This window comes from Leptosomus discolor, chromosome 7 (assembly GCF_034619465.1).
Source record: "Leptosomus discolor isolate bLepDis1 chromosome 7, bLepDis1.hap2, whole genome shotgun sequence".
Taxonomy (NCBI): domain Eukaryota; kingdom Metazoa; phylum Chordata; class Aves; order Leptosomiformes; family Leptosomidae; genus Leptosomus; species Leptosomus discolor.
The window spans coordinates 41,210,128-41,234,768 of record NC_141397.1 but is presented as its reverse complement, the minus strand read 5'-3'; the positions used below and the strand labels follow the sequence as shown (position 1 = coordinate 41,234,768).

The 24,641-nt window shown below is 46.5% G+C and overlaps 2 protein-coding genes across 3 annotated transcripts in view; one reads left to right on the top strand and one right to left on the bottom strand.

The window, feature by feature from the left end:
• The first annotated feature begins 3,863 nt into the window (after positions 1–3,863).
• On the top strand, positions 3,864–15,892 carry MAP6D1 (MAP6 domain containing 1). Its single transcript, XM_086468480.1, has 3 exons — positions 3,864–4,369; positions 14,015–14,132; positions 15,815–15,892. Exons 1-3 carry the CDS (start codon positions 3,864–3,866, stop codon positions 15,890–15,892), a joined length of 702 nt encoding a protein of 233 aa, XP_086324606.1.
• Positions 15,893–23,902: 8,010 nt separating this feature from the next.
• The window catches only part of YEATS2 (YEATS domain containing 2), a 46,951-nt gene continuing 46,212 nt past the window's right edge, over positions 23,903–24,641 (bottom strand). For both annotated transcript variants that reach the window (XM_086467768.1, XM_086467767.1), the window contains one exon: positions 23,903–24,021. In XM_086467768.1, the coding sequence (XP_086323894.1) occupies positions 23,913–24,021 (109 nt within the window). In that variant the 3' untranslated portion in view covers positions 23,903–23,912. The remainder of the gene's footprint in view (positions 24,022–24,641) is intronic.

Below are 24,641 nucleotides of genomic sequence, written 5' to 3'. Positions count from 1 at the left end.
AGAAGCTTTCTGTTTCTGATCTGTCACTTCTCCTTTACCACTTCCCTCTCTGATACTTGGGACAAACACGCCTGTTTTTAGGGCTCCAGCCACAGCACTGCCCTGCCCACAGCAGAGGGCAGCCGAACACGCAGCCAGACATGCTCCCAGCAGCAGCCGCCTCCCGCGGAGACAGGGAGAAGCCAGCAGCATCAGAAGATGGCCACTGAACAAGCTTGTCATAAGGGAGTCTTTCATGCCAAAAAAGCTCAAAAGCCACAGCTCGCAATATTTTACAAGTTGGTTTTACACCTATTTAACACTTACATGTTGTCTTTGTCTGCTTCCTTTTATTTTTCCACCCTTCTCTTCCTTGCATTACCTCTTATCCACTCAACTTACCTAGTCTCTTCAACACTTCTGTATTTGCTGAGGGGTTTTGTTTGGTTATTTTTTTTTTTTTAAGAGATCCTGGCTAAAAGCATCCAGAAGTAACATTGCAGGAAATACAATATATAACCACTGAAGGACATTGTATTTTGCAGATCTGGAAGAATAACCCAAGGTTACAGTTAAGTTCTTCACCATAGTAACCAGTGCCTACCTCGAAGTTTTAAAGTCATGTCTCTGTATCCCTTGCAGAGACTGAAGTTCCACTTGTGGTCTGCACCCTTTCAGCTTGCAGGAAGGGTGCAGATGAGCACCATGACATTTTCAGGCTGACTCTTCAGAAGAAATGCCTGCACTTCCACTGGATTCTCAGAGTTGCAGGGGCTCCTCAAAAAGCAGCCTGGAACTGCTGGTGAGGTTTAGAAGTCACTGTCTTGGTCTGAGGGTCTCATGCCTAAGCTTCACCTTAATTTTAGGCCTAACAGCATTCACCTGTCTAAAGGCTGTTTGATACTTGAATCTTCCTCATGTAGAAACCCCAGGGGTATTTAACGTACATAAGGTTGTACAAAAATGTTCACGTGGACAAGCAGTTGTTTTCATGTCATTTTGCACTTGAGCCTTTGTGCATCGTCTGCCAAAGGTAAACTATCTTCTCTGGTCCAAAACAATGTTCAAACACATAGGAAAGTCAATACTCAAGTCAGTCAGACAAGGAACAGCCTGGAGTTATGACAGCTCACTACAGTAATAAGATACCTTTCTTGCAAGCAAATACCCTTCTTGCCAAATCTGGCATCAGTATATGTCAGTGTCTCGGTATTTAGTCACACCTTTGAATGGCAAAGAAATCAGAAGAATGGGAAAAAACATAACAAAAACCCCAAACCCAGGAAAAAATAACAACAAAAAGAACCAACCACGTAAACCAAAACTAACCACATGGAAAGCCTTTTTTCTCCCTTTTCAAAGGGCTTATTATTGTGAATAAAAATACAATGTGATAATTATGCGGACACTTGGCAGAGACAGCAGCTAGTGTTTGCGTAGGAAAATGGCTATAAGTCTAAAGTCACGGTTAAGCATAGAGACATGAACCTTCATCTTTTTTTCAATGGCTTTAAGAAAGTCTGCTGTGGCCTTGCCATGTTTAAGGAATATTTTGCTTCAGTGTAGTGATCTGCTCTATTGAAATTTCATTTTAGTATTAAAACTAACTGTCTGAGCTTTCAGGCCCCATTCCTGGCAACAACAGCTGTTTTGCTTTCCAATTTGATGGCTTTCCTTTGTCTTACTGTTGCATTATTCCCCCCCCCCCGCTTTTAATCATGATAAATCTGTTCTAAATGCAGACAACTTTTTAATCTCATCCACCTTCTTCTGGTTTCCCAGTCTTGAGATAGTTTGTAGGATGAAATTGGCACAAAGGCTATGATGAGCAGCTACTCAAAGCACTCCCTGATGCTGTAGGTGGGCTCCGAGACATGCAGTGCCAGAGCTGAACTCAGTACTAGGAAGTGGCAGGCACAGGAAGAGCAGAGACATCCAATTTATTCTCCAATGTATTTTGCTAAGTCAGGCCTAGCAAGAAGGATCAGAGCATTGTTTGTACTGTGCCAGTACTAAAAGATAATGAAGCAGATGTTCTGTTTTCTCCCAGGGCTGTAAAGTCCATTTCCCTTTACCAGGGTACTGTTCTACACTTCATACAAACATGATTTATTTTTTTAAATTACTGTGTAGAGCAGAGTAGTTCCAGGAAAAAAAAAAAAAAAAAACCCACAAAAAAACCCAAAAAACAACAAGGCAGCAGAAAATTACAAAATGTCTCCCTGCATATTCCTAAAAGTGAAATTATGTTTGTGGGGGTTTTGGGCAACAAATGAAATGCAGCATCCAATATCCCATATGTTATTGTGTCAAGACTTCTGTGTGGGATCAAACCATTGTTACCTGAAATTTCTGAGTCTTCTTGCCCTAACGAACACACATGGAGGTGGGGCAGCGGCTCTGTGTGCGTGTGTGTGTGTCTGAGAGAAATCAAAACTGCTAGTAGCACCAGCAAGCGCTAAATCAGGTATTTAGGATGATGGGATCATCTGCAAAGGCATTTCTTTCTATCTCTTGATAATTGTGTTTCAAAGAGAAGCCAAACACTCAAGGACGGAGTTCTGCCTCAGTCCGTATCCACATTTCTAGCCCTCCTCCCCACCAGAAGCAGGTGCAAATCTGGACTGAAGTCCAAGGTGCTAATATGCTACAAACTGCTCAGCTGAAATAAAGCAGTAAATCTTAGCTTTTCAAGTTCCACTACTTAATTTCTTATCAGAATTATCAGATTGTATTAGAATTTCTTATCAGATAACCACCTGTAACTAGATTATTACATTCTAAAATGAGGTACCTGTCTAGTTAGCCTTTAAACAGATGATTTTCTGATAGGTTGCATCTCAGTTTATCTGCATTCTTCATACAGCCTTGTGTTTCATAGTTTGGTGACCCGTGGGGAGATTCAGCTTCTGTAATAACCCACTGAATGGGGAATTGTGGAGGAGCATTATGGCCTGTAGCCACTTATTACATAAGATGTCAAATTTCAAAAGCCAGACTTACCCGCGATGTAATTCTGTCAGCTTGAGTGGTTTGTGCCGGGGATGTTTGGTTCTGAACCTGAATGTACAAAAGAAAAGCTGTAATTTCCAGTCTCTGGCAAACAGTAAATGATGTGGACCATATATTAAGGTATATAGTAGACGCTCGGATTTTAGTCAATAGGTAGTATTTTAAAAGTGAAGTAGTTAAGCTGTCAATGTAAATAGAAGGGGGGGGGTGGTGTTAGGAGAGGGGGGGTTTGTACACAGCTATTGGAAACTAACATTACAAAGCTGCAATATTTCTCATCCAGATCACTTGTTTTATAAACTTCAGGTTTCATATTCAAACGCTTTCTGTAATGATAAAGGGTTACAGATAACTCGAAATTATAATTAAGCAGTACTACGCAGCTAGAGCAGAGTAACAGTCCTTGCTTGGCCCATGTCTGCGATGGGGTACAGAGGCTACGGAGCTTCCCGGGAGCAGAGAGGATCCTAGGCGCCACAGGAGACACCCGGGCTGGAAGGCGCACGAACTGGGGAGAGCCGTTCCCTCGCGGAAGATTCCCGGCCCCGCCGGGACAGCACGGCTCGGCTCGGATGTTGCGGCGCCGCAGCGTCACTCGGCAGCAGCCAGCCGACGGGGGCCTGGGGCCGCGCAGGGCCCGGCTGCTCCCCGCATCGCCGCCGGCCCCCGCCGACACCTGCACGGAGCTCCTGCCGGCAGCCCGGGTCACGTGTGCGGGCCGTAATCCCGGAGAGGGGGTGTCATTACCGGGGGAAGGGGGCGGCGGGAGGAGGGGCCGCTGCCGATGAGGGCTGAAGCCGGGTGCGCGGCCGGCTGCGGGCGCCGGAGCCGCGGGCGCCGCTGCGGGCGAGGCGGGGGCTGCGGCCGCGGCCATGGCCTGGCCCTGCATCAGCCGGGTGTGCTGCCTGGCCCGCTTCTGGAGCCAGCTGGACAAGTCCGACCTCTCCGTGCCGCTCACCATCCACAACTACTCGGACATCGAGGAGCCGGACGACGGCGCGCCCCAGCGCGGCGGGCCCCCCGCGCGGGGCAGCGCCCGCCCGTCCGCCCCGGACCCCCGCCCGCGGGACCCCGCCGCCGGGAAGCCAGGCGGCCGCAGGAAGGGCCGGGCGGTCGCCACCGGAGAGCCCTTCGCGGCGGAGACCCAGTACCGGCGGGACTTCAGAGCGTGGCCCCTCCCGAGGAAGGACGCCTTCCCCTGGGTCAGCGCCAGCAGTGGCGGCGGCGGGAGGGACGGGGCCGCCCCCCAGCCCGCCTCGGGCCGCGCCGCCTACGCCCTGCCCGGCGGCGGAGGGAGGCTGTCGGTGGACGGCTGCGGTGGCCCCGAGCATCTCCGGCCGCGCTCGCAGACGGACGGCGGCCACACCACCTCCTACAGGTAACCGGGCCCGGGTGACCGCCCCGCTCCGAGCCCCGGGGGTGGGGGGTCCCTGCCGCGGGCGGGGATGCAGGCGAGCGACCGCGGCGTGGCGGGGGCGTAACCAAGGGGAGGAGAGGGGGACAGGGGCTGCCGCCTCGCCAGCGAGCTCAATCTGTCGCCCAAGCCGCGTTTAGCTTCTGGAAGTGCGGTCCTTAAAAGCGTCACTTGCTCTCCAGCTGCGCTGGCCCGGCCCGCACCGCCTGTGCGCCTTTGCAGCGGCGGAGCCTGCCCCGGTGCGCGGGGCGGCCGCCGCTGAGCCGCACTGCCTTGCCCAGCTCCTGCCATGGGCGAGGGAGAGAGAAGGGAGCAAGCCGGGGTGGGACCCACAATGCCATCCCTAGCTCAGCGGGGCTTCACCCACCCGCTGCTGGGAGGCACAGGGCTTCTGGCAGCTGGAGCTGCCCAGGACCTGTCCGACCTCAACAGTCGCACCGAGCTGCGCTTCCGGAATCCGGCAGTGCCATCATCTTTTTCCCTTTGAGGCTCCTGGAACGCCACGTTCGAGTTGAGCCAAATTACTGATTAGTCAGATGCCAAGACACAGAGGATACACTCTCAAAAACATGCCAGTACGGGTAATGGGAAAAATTGTCACAAACCACCTTTCCCAAAGAGTTTTTAAAAACGATTAAGTGACTTTTATGTTATTGATGCCTTCCTTTCCCTTTGATCAGTATGACTGATTACAGACATTTATCTTCTGGAACCAGTAATCAGGCTGGTACCACATAAATTCATCCCTTCTTCTCACCGACAGCCACCATAGGAGGAGAGAGGATTTCAGCTCCTACAAGGCTGGCATTGAACATTATACTGGTTTCACACTGTTATCACACACTCCCTTATGATGATGTTTGGCAGGTTTTAATATACCTACGAGGTATATTAGTAATTATTTTTATTCCAAGTATTTAGACCCTTATTATCTATTACATACCTAGGAGACATTTCTCTTCATAATTGCAGTTATTTAGATTATTTATCAAAGGGCTTTTAAGACAAACACACTGGGGGCCCTGGGAAGGATTACAGTCCTGCATGAGAAAGTGTATCGCTTATCCCACTCTTCCCCACACAGGCAGCTGCCCTGGTACTAGTGCAGTTAACATATGGACTCTGGAAGGGGTAACTGCAGTGGTTGAATTTATGCACCATTTTATCCTTTCCACATCTCGCAGGACAATCACAGAGTGAAAGAAAAGCACTTTTAAATTTCCGAGCAGCACAGAGAAACTGCCTAGAACAAAACTAGCAAGATTTCTTTCAGAAACACGTCCATCTCCACATTGCTGTTTCAACAAGACTCCCCAGCCTGACCCCAGCAGAAGAGCACATCAACCTGCATTAGAGCTGCAGCTTCCCTACAGCTGTTCCAGCTCTCAGCAAAGAGTCACTTCTCACACCTTTCTTCCCTCTGACTTGTCTGTTCTTACCCAGGCCCTCAACTACTGTCATGAAAGAGCAAAATTTTGCAAATCGCAGGACAAAGCACTGGCAATGGTGAGATAACAACCCAAATCAAAACAAGTTTTAGAAAAAGTAAGACTTCAAGGTAGCTGGGGAACTCCTCAGGGCTGACAGGAGGAGCAGTACAGGACCAGGACAGGGGCCCAAGCCGAGGCAGCCACACCAGGACAGAGCTCTCGCCTAACACCCTTAAAGCTTTTTGAAGGCTATACGGTACAACTAATGCAGACATGGCTATACAAGTCAAACCGCCTTAGTCTTGTTCCAGCAGCTCCCACAGTTTCTTTGAGTTATTGCCCAGTTCAACATCGCAAATTTAAGAAATCCCCATACCACTGAATGCACCCTAGAAAAGTCACAGGAGTCTCAACAAGCAGCAGGAGAAAAGCTCACAGTAGCTTCACATGCTGTAAGAGTCTATTTGGATTTGTTGCCTTTCTTTTTTAAAAGAAGGGCTAAGCAGGAGTGGAGTGGTCAGTACTTTGCAGAGTTACTCACACTCATTTTCAGTTTTGCTTGAGGCACTAGGTTTGCATTTGGTAGCTTCAGCCATGACAAAGCCCCAGGAGTGCTCCACTGGTCTGGGGCAGGGAAGGGGCAATGCACAGCACACCCAACCTTTACGAGCCAAGCACCCAGAACCACAAGGAGATTTCCACTAACACTGCTGCAGTTCACTCCTCCTTTTCTCTTACCTTATTATTTTCCAAAGGCAGCAGTTGCAGTCTGCAAACATCTTTCTCCTCTTCAGGCATTAGCCGCGCAGCAGCATTAAGGGCTGATATTCTTCATCTTCCTAACAAAGGACAAAAAGACCCTACTCATGCATTAAGCTGTCCCTTGATGGCCACACACAGCTGTACTAACCTCTGTCAGTAGAGACAGAGGTTTCTTGTAGGCTGCACCCACCCACAGGTGAGGAGGCAGTGCTGGGGAAGAAGGAAAGGCAGATCAGCTGGGGTAGAAGCAGATCAAGGAGGACGTTCTGTTACTGGGGACAGCTGGAGGGTGCTGGGCCCTGAGGAGGAGGTTGGGTATGAACTACGTAATGCCTTTAGGGGGTTTGGGAAAAGGGAAAGGGTGATCTGCACAGAAACATGCAGGCAGGGACTACTGCAGGTAGGTTAGAGAGGAGCAAAAGTGTGGAAGACACACATTTTTTTGTCAGAACCTCTAATTTTCTTTTTAGGGAGAACTTTGGGGAGATTCCCCTTTTCTGCTGTTGCAGGAATAGCAGCCCTTCCCTACAGCTCAGCCCTGCAAGCAGGTTGAGTGGCCCTGAGGACTGGGCATTATGTGTGGGGAGCTGCATCTGCTCTCAGAAGAAATGGGTCATTTGAGTCCTATGTGCTACAGGTGCTTCAGCAGGCTCTGCATCCAGCCAGGTCAGACATGCACCACGAGGCTCTTGCCAGTAGGATTGGCTTCTGCATTGTGGACACTGCCAGCCAGCAGCCTCCAGCTGCCTTTTGTGACTTTGTCAGGTCTCAGCACTTGGCTGGGCTTGCTTAACATGAAAGAGAAAAGATCTGAAGGGAGAGAAAGACTGGCTTGAACAAAGCAGTGCAGAAAAGTTGGCATTGATACATGGTCCACTCTAAGCTTTTAATGGCAATTTCTTGCTTAATTCTGTAAGGTGTTGGGGGCTTTTAGGTTTGTGGTTTGTTTGTTTCTTTTTAATTCAGTGATTTTTGACTGCATGGTTCTACAGCAGCTGACAATGTTTGTTTCTGTGGAACACCCAAGTGTAGCAGTGAGTCCCCTGTATTCATTCGGCACCATTTGATATGCTTTTGTGCATCAGCACATGGCTCCCGTGAGACTTCATTCTGCAAGTTCCTGATGCATCTTTCTCTCTGCACTCTTTTTTTTAAGGACAGAAGAAAACTCAGCTGCATACAAAACTGGCTGTACATGGTGCAGCCAGTCAGCCTGATCTGGCATCTACCACAACAAAATAAACCCACCCCCAGGATCAGTGACCAAGACAAAAAGACCAGTCCCATTCCTAGTGACTGCTGGGGGAGCCTTTCTATGGCCAGAAGAAAGATAAAGGTGGAGGGGGTGCTGGAAGAATACCTGTACCTCTGAGGAAGCAAAGAGATTTTTAATTTCAAAGGAATAACTCTGTATAAAGGGTGGAAGGACAGCACAGCTGCCTGCCCTCTAAAGTATCACCCCATGCCCCCGGATCTTTGGGGCAACTCCTGTCTCCAGTCCCTGGATTTTGGCTGGAGTTCTGCAGGGTCTGGATGAAGTCAAACCCCAATTGGGCTACACGGGGGGAGCTCAGGAAGACAGGCTGAGGCAGATCAGTACAAACTGCACTGGAAAGGCTAAAATGGGATGTGCTCCAACTGTGAAAAGATCCCAGGGACTGCTGCAGAGGGTTGCAGTAGATTACACCTTACTGATGCTGGAGGAGGCGGAAGGGAGCACTGGGTGGCTCCCTCTGCACCTTCCCAAGGGTTTGTCCTTTGGGGTCATGGAAGTGGCTTCTCCCTTTCAGCAGTAAGTTGCAGGTGCTGTGTACTTCTGGCTTTGAACACAATTAGTTGTAGTACTAGGTCTTGATTGCATTTAGCAGACATTTTAGAAACTGATAAGTGCTTTACTTTTAGCTCCTTTCTACAGTGGATGAGGGAAGCCAGTGCTGCCAGCAGGTTATCTCCAGCTGTCTCTGTTCTCTGGATGTCATCTTCTTACCTTGTTGGAAGGCAATGGGGATGAAGGCACAACCTTTTTGCTGAGGCTGGTATTGCTGGCAGAAGAACACTGTTCAAGGCTCAGCTGCACTTCTTTAAGTCACTTCAGACCTCAGTTTCCCCTTCAGTAACCTGCCAGCTTTTGGAAAGCACTTCAAATGTGTAAGTGAAAACGTATCAGAGCTGTAAGCAATTGTTTTGCCTCTTCTTCCCCCAGCCCGTTGGTTTTGCTTGTATTAGCACTCAGGGAAGGGGGAGGATGACTGCAAATTTCTGCACACACACACCAGCCCCGAGCAGAGCTTAATCTCTGCAGTTGGTGTTTCTGCACTATAGGTGTTTTGAGCAGGTGTGATAATTGAGAGCATCCGACTTGTTTGCAGGTGGGAGGCATAGCAGTAAAGCAGACCAAACTGGGGGCCTTGAAATCAGTGGGGTTTCCTGCTTACCGAGAGTGCGAACAATTTTTTTTCATTAAAAGAAAACGCATAAAGGGCTGGAGTCATTAAGGGGAAAGGGCCAGATGTGCCATTGCTAATGATTTTGGGAACAGCAGGGTGGAAGATCCCTCAGCAAACTGAACTCCTACCTTCTTGCATGAGTATTCAGCCTGTGCCATTCCTTGCACTGTGACCATGGAGCAGACATCCCACCAGGGAGATACCACAGAATGAAGGGGAATTATACTTTTCCCCGTAACTATGGATGCAGTCACAGAGCATGTTACTTAGCTGTCTATGCTATTCACCCACCTTCAAATAGTGCTTGTGCAGAAAGGCAAGGTGAACTGTGGTGACTACTTCACATTGAAAAACATCTTATTTCAGCTGTGCAGAAGAAAACGGAGAAAATACCTGCACTAAGGTTCAGCAATGTGTGGGATCACAGCACACACCTGAGCTGGCAGGGTTAATAGTACTGTGTATGAAGAGCTCCATCCTTGATCCAGCAAGATATTTAAACACTTGATTATCCTTAATAATAGGAGTAAAGCTTTTATAATCAAGGCTTACAGTTATCTTTACATTCTTAAGTATCTTGCTGCTTGGGAAAATTAATACTGAAGCCCCTGATTTTTATGCTATTTAAGAAGTAAGCTTGCTTGGTGCAGGCGTTGGGATGGATCCAGAGGCTCGCTGTGCGCTGCATAGCCTGGCTGGGGGAAGGGAGGGCTTGGAGGGGGACAGAGCCGTGGGACGAGAGAGGAGGAGGGGCTGGAAATAGTGGCTCAAGAGAGGATGTTTGTTGTGCAAAGTATGCTACAGAACTGAAATCGGGAAGATTCAAAGCTGTTGTATAAAGGTAGGAGGAATTTCCTCCACTCAAAGCACACCCAGCTGCAGCAACAGCACATTGTGTTTGCAATGAACAGGAAGACCGATCCTGAATCCATCACTCCTAAGTCATGCCCTGAAATCTGCGAGGTCACATGGTGAATCATGGTGGAAGCATCCCTCCACCTCACCCCCTGCCTAGGCTGTTTGACAGCCCTGGTACAGGCAGTCCTGCTCATCGAGGGAGGGAGATGGCACACAGCCACCAGCTCACTGAAACAGCTTTCTTCAAAGCTGGGTTTCATAGTAACCTCCTAGTAATTAATAGTCCAAAGCTTTTTTTGTGTTTTGAGCATATACATTAGCTGTAATCCCACTTGCTCCATTTCCCATCACTGCTGGGGGGTTAAACTGTCCCAGCAGGCCACTAGCCTCCCGCTCTCCACACTGCATTGATCCAAACCTTCCTTCTGAGACACATCCCGACACGTTAAAAAAGAAACCTCTTTCCCTGGGCTCTGTTAGCCAATTATGAGAAAGAGCAGAGAAACAGTCAACAAAGCAGTGATTTATGTGATGAAAGCAGTGCCACAGAGCAACAGGGCAATCACCTGCAAAAAGCTGCTTCTTATTCCTTGCTAGAGTGAGTTGGAGGTAAAGAAACAGCAGTACACAATAAGCAGCCCTTCCCTTTTGATCTCTACTATTTTAAAGCCTATGTACAACTCATGAGGCCTTTTTCTTTCACAACCACAGTGCTTTAGTACTTATTAAGTACCACTGGGTCATTTCTATTTATGGAGATCAAAATCTCACCTTTAGGCTGTAACAATGGAGAACAAAACAGAACCTGAAGAGAGCCTGGACACTGAGTTATGGGCCTGGAGGCTGCTTCTCCTCCACTGCAGGTCCTTGCAGCCCCAAAGTACTCTGACAACTGCTGCTGTCTAGGGACAAAGGGAGGAGGAGGCATACAGCAGGAAGGATGAAGATGACAGTCTCCAGCAGCAACATCTTGTGTTCACGCCCAGCAGCAGCTGGATGTCACACCACACAGGGCTCTCCCCTTTTCCGTGCCATTTCTGTAATTTCCTCCCCCACCATGCTGTTCTCTTTCTGTTAACTGCTACTTGTGTGATCTTGGATGAGACACCACCTGTGGCGACAGACATGGGGAAGGGAAGGAGAGGCAGTACACTCGCTGAGCTGGACCTGATGTGTTGCATTCCTCAAGCACAGGGAGCAAATATTGCACCAGGAAGTACAAGGAAGAAGGCGGCAGCCACTGGATCTTGACACTTGACATCTTAAACTAAGTAACATTAAAAACAGGTTGTTCCTTTTCCCCAGGCTCCAAGTAGTTCATGCACTCCAGGACCGATTTCTAGTCAAGTTAACAAACTGGTATCTGGGCTCGTGTTCCTTCTGACTCTTGGCTATACAGCAGGAGGTGGGTGCATGTGTCCTGCAAGCTGAAAGGCAAAGCAAATTTTGTTAGCTGTACTTTCTGGACCAAAGGGTATAATTTTTATTTCTTGTTTTGTTTCAAGTACCTCAGCTCCCAGAGGATTCAAGTAATCTCCATTTTGCCCAGCCCTTCCATGTGGGTCAGGGTCCTGGGTTCCCCCAGGGGCAAATCCCAATTCCAAATAAGAAATGCTGCTGTGGGTCTGAGCTGTGACTTTAGCTGCCCTCATGTTTCCGTTTCCATGGGTGAAGGCAAAGCATTTCCTCATTTCATGTAGGTGCCTCAAAAATAGTTTTGGCTATCCAGGCTGAGAGGAGAACAGTTTGGCTTACAGCCAAAATGAGGGTCCTGTGATCCAAAAGGGCTGTGTTTGGGGGCCTGCCAAATCAGCAAATGAGCTACTAAAAGCAGTGAGACAGAGCTGGCTGCAGAGACGGGCAGCACAGTCATTCATTGAAAGCTGGGGCACACACTCCATTGCAGCGTACTGCAGCAGAGAGACCAGCTGGCATAAGGATGAATGGTTGGGAATCAATGCCACCAGCATCCTTGAGGCAATCCAGGTTTACGTGGGGCGGCAGGTTCCAGTTCCTGGAAACTGCTGGGACATAATTGATGGCTTCGTACCATTTTGCTGGCATTTTGCCCAGTAGCTTTGTGTCCTTGTGGCTGTGCAGCAAAGCAGAGCTCAGGTTTAACTCAGCATTCAGACATGTCTGGGATTCCCTGCTGAAAGGTTGCCTTCTTAGGGCATCACTTGGCCAAAATTACATTTCTGCAAAGGTGCATCCTTATCCTGAGGTGCTAAAGAAGCAGGAACTGCACCACCAGCACTGGGAGAGCTGTACAGGCACTTACCTGCCGCCTAAGCAAGCTTGAAGAGTAAGATGCAGAGAAGGCAGAAGATTGTGGCTCAGAACAGCGAGAGCTAACTGATTAGAGACAAGGTTTGCAGTGCACATAGTCAGCCCTGACAGGGCCCCAGTTTTGCTTTCCAACAGCAGGAAGCTCTTCTGTAGAGCAATATCCATTACTAACTGAGCGGATTTAAGAGTTCACCTCACCTCCACTGAAGCTGACAAACTGCTGTCAGCCCCGGCTGCAGGCTCTTGCCCATTTCCTTGTGCCTGCACTCGTACCCATCTGCCCTGACAGGAGACCAGTGCTGGCAGCTAACTCGGTCAAGAAACAGTTACTTAATTTTTTGAAATTAGTTTTGTTAGCATGCTGGCTTCTCACTGGCTTATATACAGTCCAGGGTTGTACACTGTATCTACAAATCAACCAAGAAAATAGGTAGCATTTTAAGACTGAGTCTATATTTAGAAACCAAGCATAAACCAGGCAGTGGATATTTTCGTAGCATACTAAAAGGATCAAGACCAAACTACACATTCTAAAATAATACTCCACACTTACATACTTTAAGATTTTTAGAAGAGGAATTTGCAGCCTCTATCAAAATAGCAAATAGCATGCTTGGGGAAAAACTAAGATCGGAAAGATCAAAGCTAAGCTTGGCTCATTAAAAGACAGACTATTTCCCTAGCCATGGCTCAGGACTCAGTCTCACCCCTTGATCCTGTGTATAAGCAGCTAGTAAAATGCAGTTATTGTTTAAGTGTGCCAGGATATGAACATACAATTGCCACATCTTGGTTAGTTGCCTCTCCTTTTGTTACAGAAGCTGCCTGAATTAGTTGCCAGAGATACGTACACACACAAACAGAGCAGACTTCTGTCTTCTCCTGAGAGCAAACAAGCCAGCTCAGCTGGCTGCTACTGCAGCATCCAGAAAGCCCTAATGGAGAGGGCATTAGTGAAACCTGTTTGTGACAAGAGGTACAGAGAAGCAGAGGGAAGGCTGAAGGGACTCCTCACCCCAGAAGGGACCTGGCAGCTGAGCTAAGCCAGACTACCCATGCTGTTTTTCAGTGCACTCACTCAAAACATGTGCTGCCCTTTCTCAGTGAGGCCTCTGCACCTATTTCTCAGATGTCACTGCTCCAAGAGTAAGTCAGCCAAATGCTTTCTCAGCCATCATCATGCAAAGTCAAAGCACTTGCCCCTATCTGAAGGAAAATCATCAGAGGAAGCACCTGCCAGCTGACATGGTGTCTCCCTTTGGATGCGTTTCAGACTGAGTTGCCACAGAGGCGCAGCACGCATTGGCAAACATGCCTGCTGTTGAGAGAGATAAAGCCAAGTAAGGGAACATCAGCAGCCTCCCTCCACACGTGTGTGGGCTGGGCACTTGGAGCTCCAGAACAAGATGTTTTACATTGTAAGTGGCCAATGAGCCAGACAATGTTTTACATTGTAAGTGGTCAATAAGCCATCACGCAAAAAGTCACCCTGACCTTTTCTTATCCAGGAGGAAAGCACCAAGCACCTCCAGGAGAGAGCACATTTTGCCGGGAATAAAGGAAGAGTTAAGTCGGGGCAGCCAATCAGCCCAGTCTATGCCCTGTTGCATCTTTCAGCCTGGGCTTTCTGAGAGAGGCAGGCCTCTAGGCTCAGTTCTTCTCTAATTCTCAGTATATCTTAGACAATCGATACCTTAGACAAGTTCAATGTTATGAGCTGATTGTAACCAGCCTTGCCTTCTGGGTTTGCCTACTCTGAGCAGAAGTAGCCTGTGAGTATGTTGTGTTTTATGGGGTTTTCTGTCTTGACAATCTCATTTCAGGCAAGAGTATCGCCCATGGACTGGAGCAAAACCATCCAAACCTATAAAGACAAAGCAAGGCTTCATTATCCCAGAAGACCATTTTGTTCAAGAGACAAGCTACAAGGCAGATTTTAAGGTAATTAACATTTTAAAATCCTGAAGTCAACGTAAGTAAAGCCCAAAGTACACATCAGGAAATCCTCTTTTTTTATTGGTATGGTGCATGTAGAATAAAGCCATGTCCTCATTGACCACTCTTTCATCACTACCCACTAAGTAACGTGGCCATCTCTTGCTTTCAGAGATATGCTAGGGCATGTCATACTGTAACTTGTCATAATTCAACCTGAGACCAAGATTTTAAACTGTATGACAGTCAGGAAGTTCAAGATTTGTGATTCCCTCAGTTGGATACCTTATGTACAAGGTATGTGTCATTCTCTCTCTCTGCATAAGGTGCATTTAACACCCTCTGCGCACACTCAGAGCCGTCAGTGTGCACGAATGTTAGGGTCATAGCGCGAGATTCAACCTCTGGTGCTAACATCAACCACTGACCCAGGTGTTTGCATGGGAACATTTGTAGATCACTGCCTCAGGAACAGCACCCACCCAGACAGGACAAAACTCCCCTGTGATGGTAAGGGCAGGAGCTGTCCCCACTACCAACACCAAGGAGGACATAGCTGTGGTGAGCAACCAAGCCACACAGCTCTTGGGCCTCTGAAACTTCCTTGGGATTTTTCTGCAAGTCTTTACACCAGCGTAAGATTGTTTTCTTGTTGGCAAAATACATCTAAGTGTTACTGAAAATCCCACAAGGAAACGTTCTCTCTGTACTTGGTGTTTTCCCTGGTGGGACCCACACACTCCCTGTCCCCATGAGAAAGGAAAGTGCCCACTGACAAGGGTCTAGTTTAGCTGCTTTTTGCATTAGACCACCAAAGAGAATGGTGTTTCACAACCAACTGCAAAAGCCGTTCACAGGCTGCACCAAGTGACTTGGAAAGCAGAGACAGGGCTGGGGCTGAATTCCCCAGCCACAGCACGCTCTGCTATTAGAGGTAATAGCAGCTACTCCAGGGCCACATGTAGAAAGTAAATCTTTGCCTTGGAGGAGACAAGGAAAAAGTGTTTAATCAGCAGACAGTCAAGTACCTCCTCCGCAGAGGATTGCTGGCACACTGCTGCATCAAGGCACACGATTGGTATATCCAGCTCCACGGAAAGTGGGACAGTGACCTCAGGCAAAACAGAATTTGCAAACCTCGCCAAAACTTCCTCCTTGCTCTGAATAGTCTGAGCTGCTTTCTGAGGTGCAGCAATGATGACAGAGGGTATCTAACCGTTAAACCTTATATTTTGACCCTGGAAGGGCGAAATACAGTATCTTCCTATTTGGCAGACAGGATGCAAAGCAGAGGGTCCTAGATGAACCCCTCAGAGTTCCTACCCCAGTTCTCGAGGAAGGGAAAGAAGACTGGAATCCCGGATATAAACACACGCCACCAAGGGCACTGCACTCCGGACCATGCCCAGCCATGGCTATCCCCCCATCACATCACACACCTCAAGGTCCAAGGGCTGGGTTACATCAAAGGCCTTCCTTGGTGGCACAGCATCTCACATGCCCTTGCATCACCCTGTAGGCCAAGGCCAGTCTCATTGATGCCCAGCCAAAAGCTAACGCTTTTCGGGTAGTGGCACGTTACAGGGGAGAGCAGCTAGATTGTCACAACTCTCCAGACCCCTCAAGCTCTCCATACAGTCACATCCTGTGTTGCACTAACGTTTCTCTCCCTCCCCTCACCCCACTAGATCCCAGAGGTGAAGACCAGGTTCTCCCCCAACCCTTCTGCTGTTTTCCAGGCGCCGTCACGAATCCTCAATGTGTGAACCTGGATGCTCCTCACACCCAGGCAGCTTAAACACGGCCTTTCTGTTAAGATGTATCACTATGCAATTTTCATGAGCAGTGTTAAGATCAAAGAATCAGTGTTATCAAAAGCAGCTCCAGTGATTAATGATATGCACACACAGCTTCTGTTAACACAACAAACCGCAAAGCGCTTGGTTTGGAACTGGCAAAACACGCTGCCAAGGAGTGACCTAGTTTTTCACAGGAGCAAGTTCATTACTGTGCCAGCTGGCATCACATTAGGAGATTGACTTTGGGCAGCAAAGGCAGTATTGTGGGCAACATCCCTATGCTTAACTATACAGGGTGGGAGGGAAAAGAATCACTAGTGGGATGGATAATTAAAACCAAAAAGAGTTTATTTAGCAGAACCCTCTAAGTAGGCCAGTGAAAGGAAAGGAGCATCTGGCTGGCTTCTGAGCTTCTTGAGGGGTTTTGGAAATGGGTCCTCAAATGGCATCACCAGAAATCACAGTATCACAGAGGCTGGTCTGAACTTCCAGGGTTGCTTTAGAAGCTGGAGGAAGGTAGCATCATTGAACTCTAAAATAAATCTGGCACATGCAGTGTCTTGAGGCTGGAAAGCTGGGTATTTCCAAAACTGGGAGGCTGACACAGGAGCAAGAGGGGACTGAATTTCTGGAGATAGCCCTGACAGCAACGCACCAGGTTTGGAGAGGATTACATGGATGGAGTCAGCTAGGCACCTGCCAAACTTCAGAGGATCGAAGATGTTTATGTAATCTGTATAGCTGTTAGGGTGGGTGTAAATATTGTATATGGATTTTACCTAAAGCAATTTGTGATCCTTTAATGAAAAGGACATGCTTATACTTTTAATAAATGTTAACTCTTTGCATACGCAAGGTGGAAAATATTGCCTTGAAAATCCTAAATTATTGCCTGTATATTGGTAATGCTAATACTAGGAACAACCAGAAATGAATGTTACTTAGAAACTCTTCTTAAAGAAAAATGTAACATAGAATGTAAGACATCCTTCATTTTTAAGACAGGCCATTTTAAGTGTCATTGTTCTGAAGCTGATTTTTTTAGACTGGTGTGCATTTAACTTTTGCTGAGGTACATGTGTTTTAAGACACCATTTTTTAGCCTTTGTTCATTGAGATTATAGTGGGTTTACAGTTTCTATCTCAATGACTTATGCAATATAATTAGTCTACTGCTTATTTCATGGTTTTCCTAATTATTTTGGAAGAAAAAAAAAAAAACCTGAAAAATTTTTACTTTATGTGTTTTCCACACAGAAATGTGTTGGCTAGAACGAAAGGAAACTATCCTTAGACTTGAACAGTGATTGGATATTAATTCATCTGTAATGAAATAGACTTTACCACAGGAGGTTTTTTTCTTAACCTTCCTACTAGCTGAACTTTGGGGATTCTGCAAACACATATGCATTGCTGATAATTCCCATAAGAACAATTTTTGAACTGTTGGCATGTGGATTGCATTTGGAATACATGGAGACAGCATCTTCTCACTGCATTATGGGAGAATTTAATGGTGCCACCTCTGTTCACTATACTAGCAGGACTGAACACAACACAAGAATAGGCAACACCTGCAGTAAGCTGCGTTTGGTTGGTACAAGGGATGGCACTTCCCACACTCATCCTTGGACCCAGAGGAACCTACAGTAATACCAGTGCTTGCCAAAATAATTTTTCAGGAGATTCATTTTTCAGGAAATTAATTTGAAACATTCAAACTGTACTAAAGTTTTTGCATGTTACATGTTTCCAAGAATTCAATCTGCTTGTTTAATCTCTTTATAATGTTTTTAATGGTTTTGTTCAAAAAATTTAAGTTCATTTCAATCCTACACTTTATTAACAGTAAAAAAAAAAGAAAAAAAGAAAAAAAAAGGATAAATCATCTATTCGGTCTCTCTTCTTAATTCACTGTATTTCTTAAAAAAAAAAAATCAACCCAGCTGTAAAAAAAAAATGGTACTATAATAAGCTTGTATTTTATTAAATAGACTGGATTTAATTTAATAAATTAAAATGTATTTTGACTATTGTTCTTTCCCAAATTTCTTTGTTGTAAAACATAACCCTTGGGTATTCAACCTTGCAGGACAATTTGTCACTGCATTTCTCTCTTGCACAGCTGCATGTGCAGGACAGCAGGGCACACAGGACACCAAGCAAGGTGTCAAGCAGATGCCCAACTGAATTCACAGCCATCAGCAGCCCATTCCTTACTCCTCAATCTTACCTGCAGGCACAGACCCCAGCCCAGGAATGGCTTCCAAGGCACATTTTAAGCTGTGGCCCAATTGCTGATTTGAAGGCGCAGCTGCTTTCCAAAGGGAAGCCATTGCTCTGCAGAATTCATAATCACGTACGGGATTTTTCCCAGCCATTTTCAAAGGGAAAGCAAATTGTTCAGCAAGCAGTCCATCAACACGAAGGGGGAAAGGGGATGAACCAATGATACCAACTTGCTATGTTCACTGTTGGACACACAGAGGCCGTATCTACTCTGATGCAGGTGCCACACTCTCAAGACCCCCTTTCAGCAGTGCCCACAGTATGCCCTATTAACAGAAAGGGACAAGCAATTTGCATTTCACCTCAGTTTCATTCTGCTACACCACACACATCACAGGAAAATGGTGCTAGCTTTGAATTGTAAGAGAGATCATGGCTTTACAGTTGCTCCCAAGAACATTTCAGTGAATAAAGGTGCTGAAGGTACAACCAGCTTCCCTAGACAGTGCGATGCCAGCTCTTCTGGTTATGCCTCAGAAGACTTCCAGGAGAAAGCCAAAGAATAATGAACTGTTGCCTGGCTCCAACTACAGGAGGGACAAATGGAAGGAAACCCAAGCAGGTACTTACCACTGCAGGGACAGGGTGATGCAACTGGCTGCTGATGTCTGCAACACACCTGATTTTGCACAGAAAGTGTCTGCCTTAACCAAACTGAAATGTATCACACCAAGTTCCTCCGAAGAGGGCAAATCTACACAGGTTTTGCAGGCTCCAGTGAGTCACAATGCCAGGGCTGCTTCCAACGCTGCTCTCACACTAGTATTTTCTTCCCCATTGCTCTAGGTTTATGTCCAAGTCCATCAAAGCTTTCCAACTGTGAATCACACTGCAAACAAGGGTTATTTGACACATAATGAAACATCCTTTAAAAGGAAAGTTTTACACCTGAGGCATTATAATTTACTGCCTATAGGGTGACACTGAACTTGCTTGTTTCATTCCATCTTGCTGACACCTGGCCTGCTGGGATGCTGAGAGCAAGTTCTGTGCCAGCTACATCCACTATGCCAGGGAGCTGTGAACACCTGCACTTCCACATGCTCAGGTGAAGCTCTGGTGTGGGAAATACTCTGTTACTCAGGACAGTTCTCATCATCTGAACTTGACAAGTTCACAAGCAGCACATTAATGATTCACCTGCTTTCACAAACTGCACATTTCTCTTTGCATTGCACTAATTTCTTGAAGTGTGAACAATCAGATGCAAACCTATCACCTCTGCCTTGTTCACACCAATTTTCTCCATCTTGGCCACTGCAGTAACAACGTACAATCCTAAGCACCATACTGTTTTGACACAAATGGGTGTTGGTGCCACGTAGCCCAGAGAGGCCGTATTTGCTTTCAGGGCAGAGATGGCACAGAAGGGATGGGCGATCCCTTGCTCCTGCTGGCTTCAGTGTCGCCAAGACTGCACCCTGGGACCCAGACACGCTGCTTGCTCCTGTGCCAGCTCTCTGCGCCAACAGCTTCATTTCTAAAGCAGGTGGTCCTGCACCTTCTGGGCACGCTGCACCTGACCACCATGTCCCGGAGATGTGTTCAGGAATGCAAGGGCAGGTCCAAGGCAGCCAGGAGGAGGCATCAGGGGGGTCAGTGCCAACAGTCCAGCCCACAGGGTGCAGTCAGCCTTCCTTGGCCGCTTCACATTGCCATTTGTTTGGCTCTGGCAGCGTAAGGGCACTGCAGCATGTGCTCAACTAGGCAGCACTTTTACAGGATTTAGTACAAACAAGAACGAGTTTTGCAGTATTTTGAAAGACAACAGAGCATCAAGCCTGTTTAGACACCTACAATTCCTCCCCACAACCTGCGGAAAATGGAGAAGTTAGCTTTTCTTATTTTTTTCCATTCCTTTTTGTATGCGGTGCCCGTGTCCAGGCAGCGGGGCCAGGGGTCCCCTTGAGAGAAGGCAGGGGCTGCCAAGCCCGACTTGGCCAGTTCCAGCCGCCCAAGGGCAGCTGAGGGAGCAGAGCCCCTCAGGGGAGCCGTCTCCCTGTACAGGAGGGAGGGAGGACAGCAGAGGGACTGCTGAGGTCAACCTCCAGTTCCCCTGTGCCTCTGGCAGGGGCAGAGTGAGACAGGAATGAAGGACTGATGTCAAGTCTCAGGAAAAAAGGGGTAGGGGGAAAGACACTTTGTTTTTTTCAGTCTTTGTTTCTCACCATCCAACTCCATTCTAATTGGCGGTACGTTCAACTAATTTTCCCCAAGTTGAGCCTGTTTTGCTATGACAGTAATTGCTGCGTGATGTCCCTTTTTTCGATCTTGACCCATAAGCTTTTTATCTATTTTCTCTCCCTGTTCTGCTGGAGGGGAGTGAAAGCAGCTGGGTGGGCATCTGGCAGGCAGCCAGCATCAACCCACCATGCTTTTCAATCTTCCACACAACTACTTGCTGTTTAAACAGGCTGCTCTGGAGGACGAGAAGGTGGAGGAGCTAAGCTTGTGGAGCTCCTGGCTTCCCTTCCTCCAACCTCCAAAACCAAAAGCTTTCTAAAATAACTGGAAAAGGGAAAAGTTACCTTTTCTTTCAGATCAATTCCACAACTACCAATTTTTATCCAGAACTAACTAAAACATTCTGAATATACAGAGCACATAAAAATCTACAGATTTGAAGGAACTTCTGAGTGACAGATGACAGTCAAGACAATCCTTGCACAGCTAATAAAAGAATTTATTGTAAACATACGTTATCTTACACAATTATACAGTATAATACAGATAACATGAAGGATTTAAACACTCAACATTACAAATAGGGGCAATATTTGTAAAGGTATCTTTAACTTGTATCAAGACTCTTTAGAAATCCAGAGAAATATACTGTAACGTTTCAAACACACTGTATCATCTGCAGCGTTCCACACACACCTGAATGGGTGCATGAAATTCCACAACATCTACCTCATCTCCAAGCAATTCCCACAGGAACTTCTCACCAACCAATTTTTTTGTCCCACCAGTTTTCAAAATTCAAAGAACTTGTTGCAAACGTTTCCTATCTGAAGGACTAAAATGTATTATTTTCTATCTGCATTTAACAGTTTATTTTTCTTCAGCAAACTTTATATATTATTAACATAGCATCTCCTAGGAGAATAACCTGTGGTCACTCAGAAATGTAGCAACATATCTCCACTGCAAGAACCCCATTAAGAATAAGGGGCATTTACCTGCCTGCTTCAGGGCCAGGTTCAGGACTCATTCTGAAACTCCATTCCTCACAGAAAAGTATGCTAATAGATGCCCAAAGATGAGCTCCTGCATCCTCAAGAGCTGCTCTGGGCGTTTCAAAATCCCAGAAACTAAGCCCAAAAGAGACGGGGGCTGGAAATGCATGTGTCATTGCAGAAGCTCATAGCACGACTGAGTTTGCCCAGAAGGCTGTTCCCACACAACCTGCAGGCTGTCATAACAATAGTGAAAGATATCTTGAAAATGCCCTTCTCTTTTGTAAAAGCTGTGTAAAGGGGTGCCTGAAAGCAGTATGGACTTACATACACACAGTCACCACAGCCTGCAAACAAAGTGTGGGGCCTACAGTTCCCCAGCTACCTGGATTCCTCCCTACTCTCAAAACTGAGCTCAAACATAACCACCACTGCTCGACTCCTTCACACTGACCTCAGCTGAAAAACTAATGTCAGGGCTAAGCTGTGCACTTTACTTGCGCAGGCAATCCTGCACTCAGCTCACTAGAACAAGCCAGGATTATCTTTTGAATCCAGAGCATCTGAAACACCCTTTCTAGGGGGCATTTAAGTCCTTCTCTGAATGGTGTTTGGATTTCTCCATTGGTCCCATTTCCTAGATTCAAGGGTCAGGTTCTGCCACTCTTATATTCAAGTGAACTGTAACTCCCTGTTAGCTCTGATAAACTGAGAAGGGCTTTCCTGCAGACCCTAGTTTTATTTAAGGTGGAGAAGACAGGCAGCATCTCCTCTGAGGTACACAGTACCTTCCTCAGTTTAAGAACGGCATCAAACCTATGCTATTCTCCTTGGAAGCCTAAAACCACCCTCTGACTGAACCGTCTTCCACAGTTCCTGCACACTACTGGAGTTACCATCACCTGTCTTCTAGCCCAAAAAAAGCACCAAAAAGATAACATTTTTAAGATTTCTGTTCCTACCCCAGGCCAGGAAAGGTAACTGCAGTTTAATGTTTATAAAAGGCTTTGTATTGTCAAAGCACGGCACCAACAAGAGTGAGGCCTCAGTACACCCCTGTGAGGTAGGTATCCTGCTCCCCATGCTCAGAGACGGGGAAACTGAGGCACACAGTGATTAAATCAAAGGCCATGCAGCAGATCAGAGACCCAGCTGAGATCAGTGCATTGGAGATTCTGGCTGTTTGACCCATGCTCCACTCACATGACAGCACTGCCTCACAAAACAAGCACCCTGAAAGCATGACAGTCCAACAGGAGTCCCACCAACTTCACAATGGCTTATTCACACTACTAACAAGCACCCATGGGCAAGGACAAAGGGGTGGTGGATGTAGGGTGGTCAGGATGTTGTCAGCGAAGCCTTCTTCAGCGAGGTGTTGATAGCCAGGCTGCAGACACATCTCCTACACCAGTGATGTTCCTGAGACAGGTAAGTGCTGGGGTTAGTAGCAGAACTTCTTCCTGAAGTCAAGACATCACAAGAGCTCCCCACAAGAAGGAAATCTCTGACTTTTTGATCCTATCAGGGCTCTCTGTGTTGAGCAGAATTTAAGCCAAAGTGGTGCTGCTCTCACACCACTTCACAATCCAAGCTGACCACTAGTGAATGCTGTCAGAGCATTAAGACTTGCACAGCACAGCTGGTTACCCGCCCTCCAGCACACTCCAAACCTTCTGGCAGCCCAGGGAGGCACTCGCTGGGCAAGCAAAGGGTTTCAGCCAGTCCAAGCCCACAAGCAGTGAATACTGTCCTTGCTCCTCTCCCTTTCCAAGCAGGACAAGTGGTCAATCAAATCTTACCAAGCCTGACCATGGTTTATTCATCTTGGTTGAGCATGTGCCAGTCTATCCTTTCTGAAGTGACTAAGAAAGGCAGCATCTGACACCTCCTCTAGAGAGGCAAGGAATTTGGTTAGGTAACACTTAGCTGAATAAACTAATGATAAGCCTCCTAGCTGTGTTTTCAGTCACATACATCACGCTCGAGCAGGACTGGCAGAATTTGTTGCAGTCATCAGCCTTCTGCTCCCCCACACCCAAACTGAACCAACCAACCCACCCATCTACTCAAATGACCCACCTTTAAAAGCTAGCTTTGACTTTTCTCATATTCTGACTGCCAAAGCAAGTGTTCTGACCACTGCATGGGGAAATCAACTCATATATATATAGACTGCATCAAAAAGCATAATTTCTTTTCTTAAAAAAAAGTTCAATCTCATCAATACAGCGGTCTCAGAGGGATCAAGCCTGTGGAGTCTCTCACAGCTAGCAACTTGATGCAAACTGACAATGTTTGTTCAGCCACTGAACACACACTTACCAAGTAAACATCGACATTTAACAACTTGATTTGGAACAGAGCATTATTTTGTTGCATTAAGGTGCATCTTTAATTGGAGGTAACAATCTAGTAGCCCAATGTTATAAATGTATATAATAGTGTCCTACAGAAATACTGGATTTGTCAACTCAGTCATAAATCCACCTTTCCTGTAGCATCTTCTCTGCTCTATTTCATTGTTCCTCATTTAGTATCTTCATATGTTTGTTTGTGAGGAAGTCAAGAAAGGGAATATTACAGATAGCTTTATGAATATTCATCACTGTGATCTCTCTTGGAGTCCTGCAGGGAACACATCAGAGATGCTATTATAATACTTTATTTATTATAATACTGAAAAGACACATGCCCATAAAGCAGTAAGTCAATATATTTACCAACAGAAAAAAAAAAGAAAAAAGATCTATGAAAAAAAAGGATAAAAGAGCAGGTGTTAGAGCAACACAGGAAAAGCATTAAAATGTCACAGCACAAAAAAAGCCACTCTCAACTGACTGGGGGAAACATCTTGGGCACTGGGACAGGAAAATTAAGCACTGAAGTACTAATTCTTGAACTTCTATAGCACAGAATATGTGTATATATTTTTATATATAACAAACATATGTCTAGTATATAAATATATATTGCATACAAGTAAATATTTAAACTAAGCATTTTCTTGTAGTGTTTTTGGGTTTTGTTTTCAAGCTATCCCAAATCACGGTGCTGGACAGAAATCAAAATGTGGCCTAATCGTTACCATAAAAATCACTCAGTATCTGAACCAGAAAAGAGTATATCAGTAAAATAAATAATAGATTATTTAGGTTGTTTAAGTTCTGGCAGGCCATGTGTCAGTTGTCTACATGGTAACCTGAAGTCCTTCAACACAGGTCTGTAGAAACAGGTCATCTGCCTTT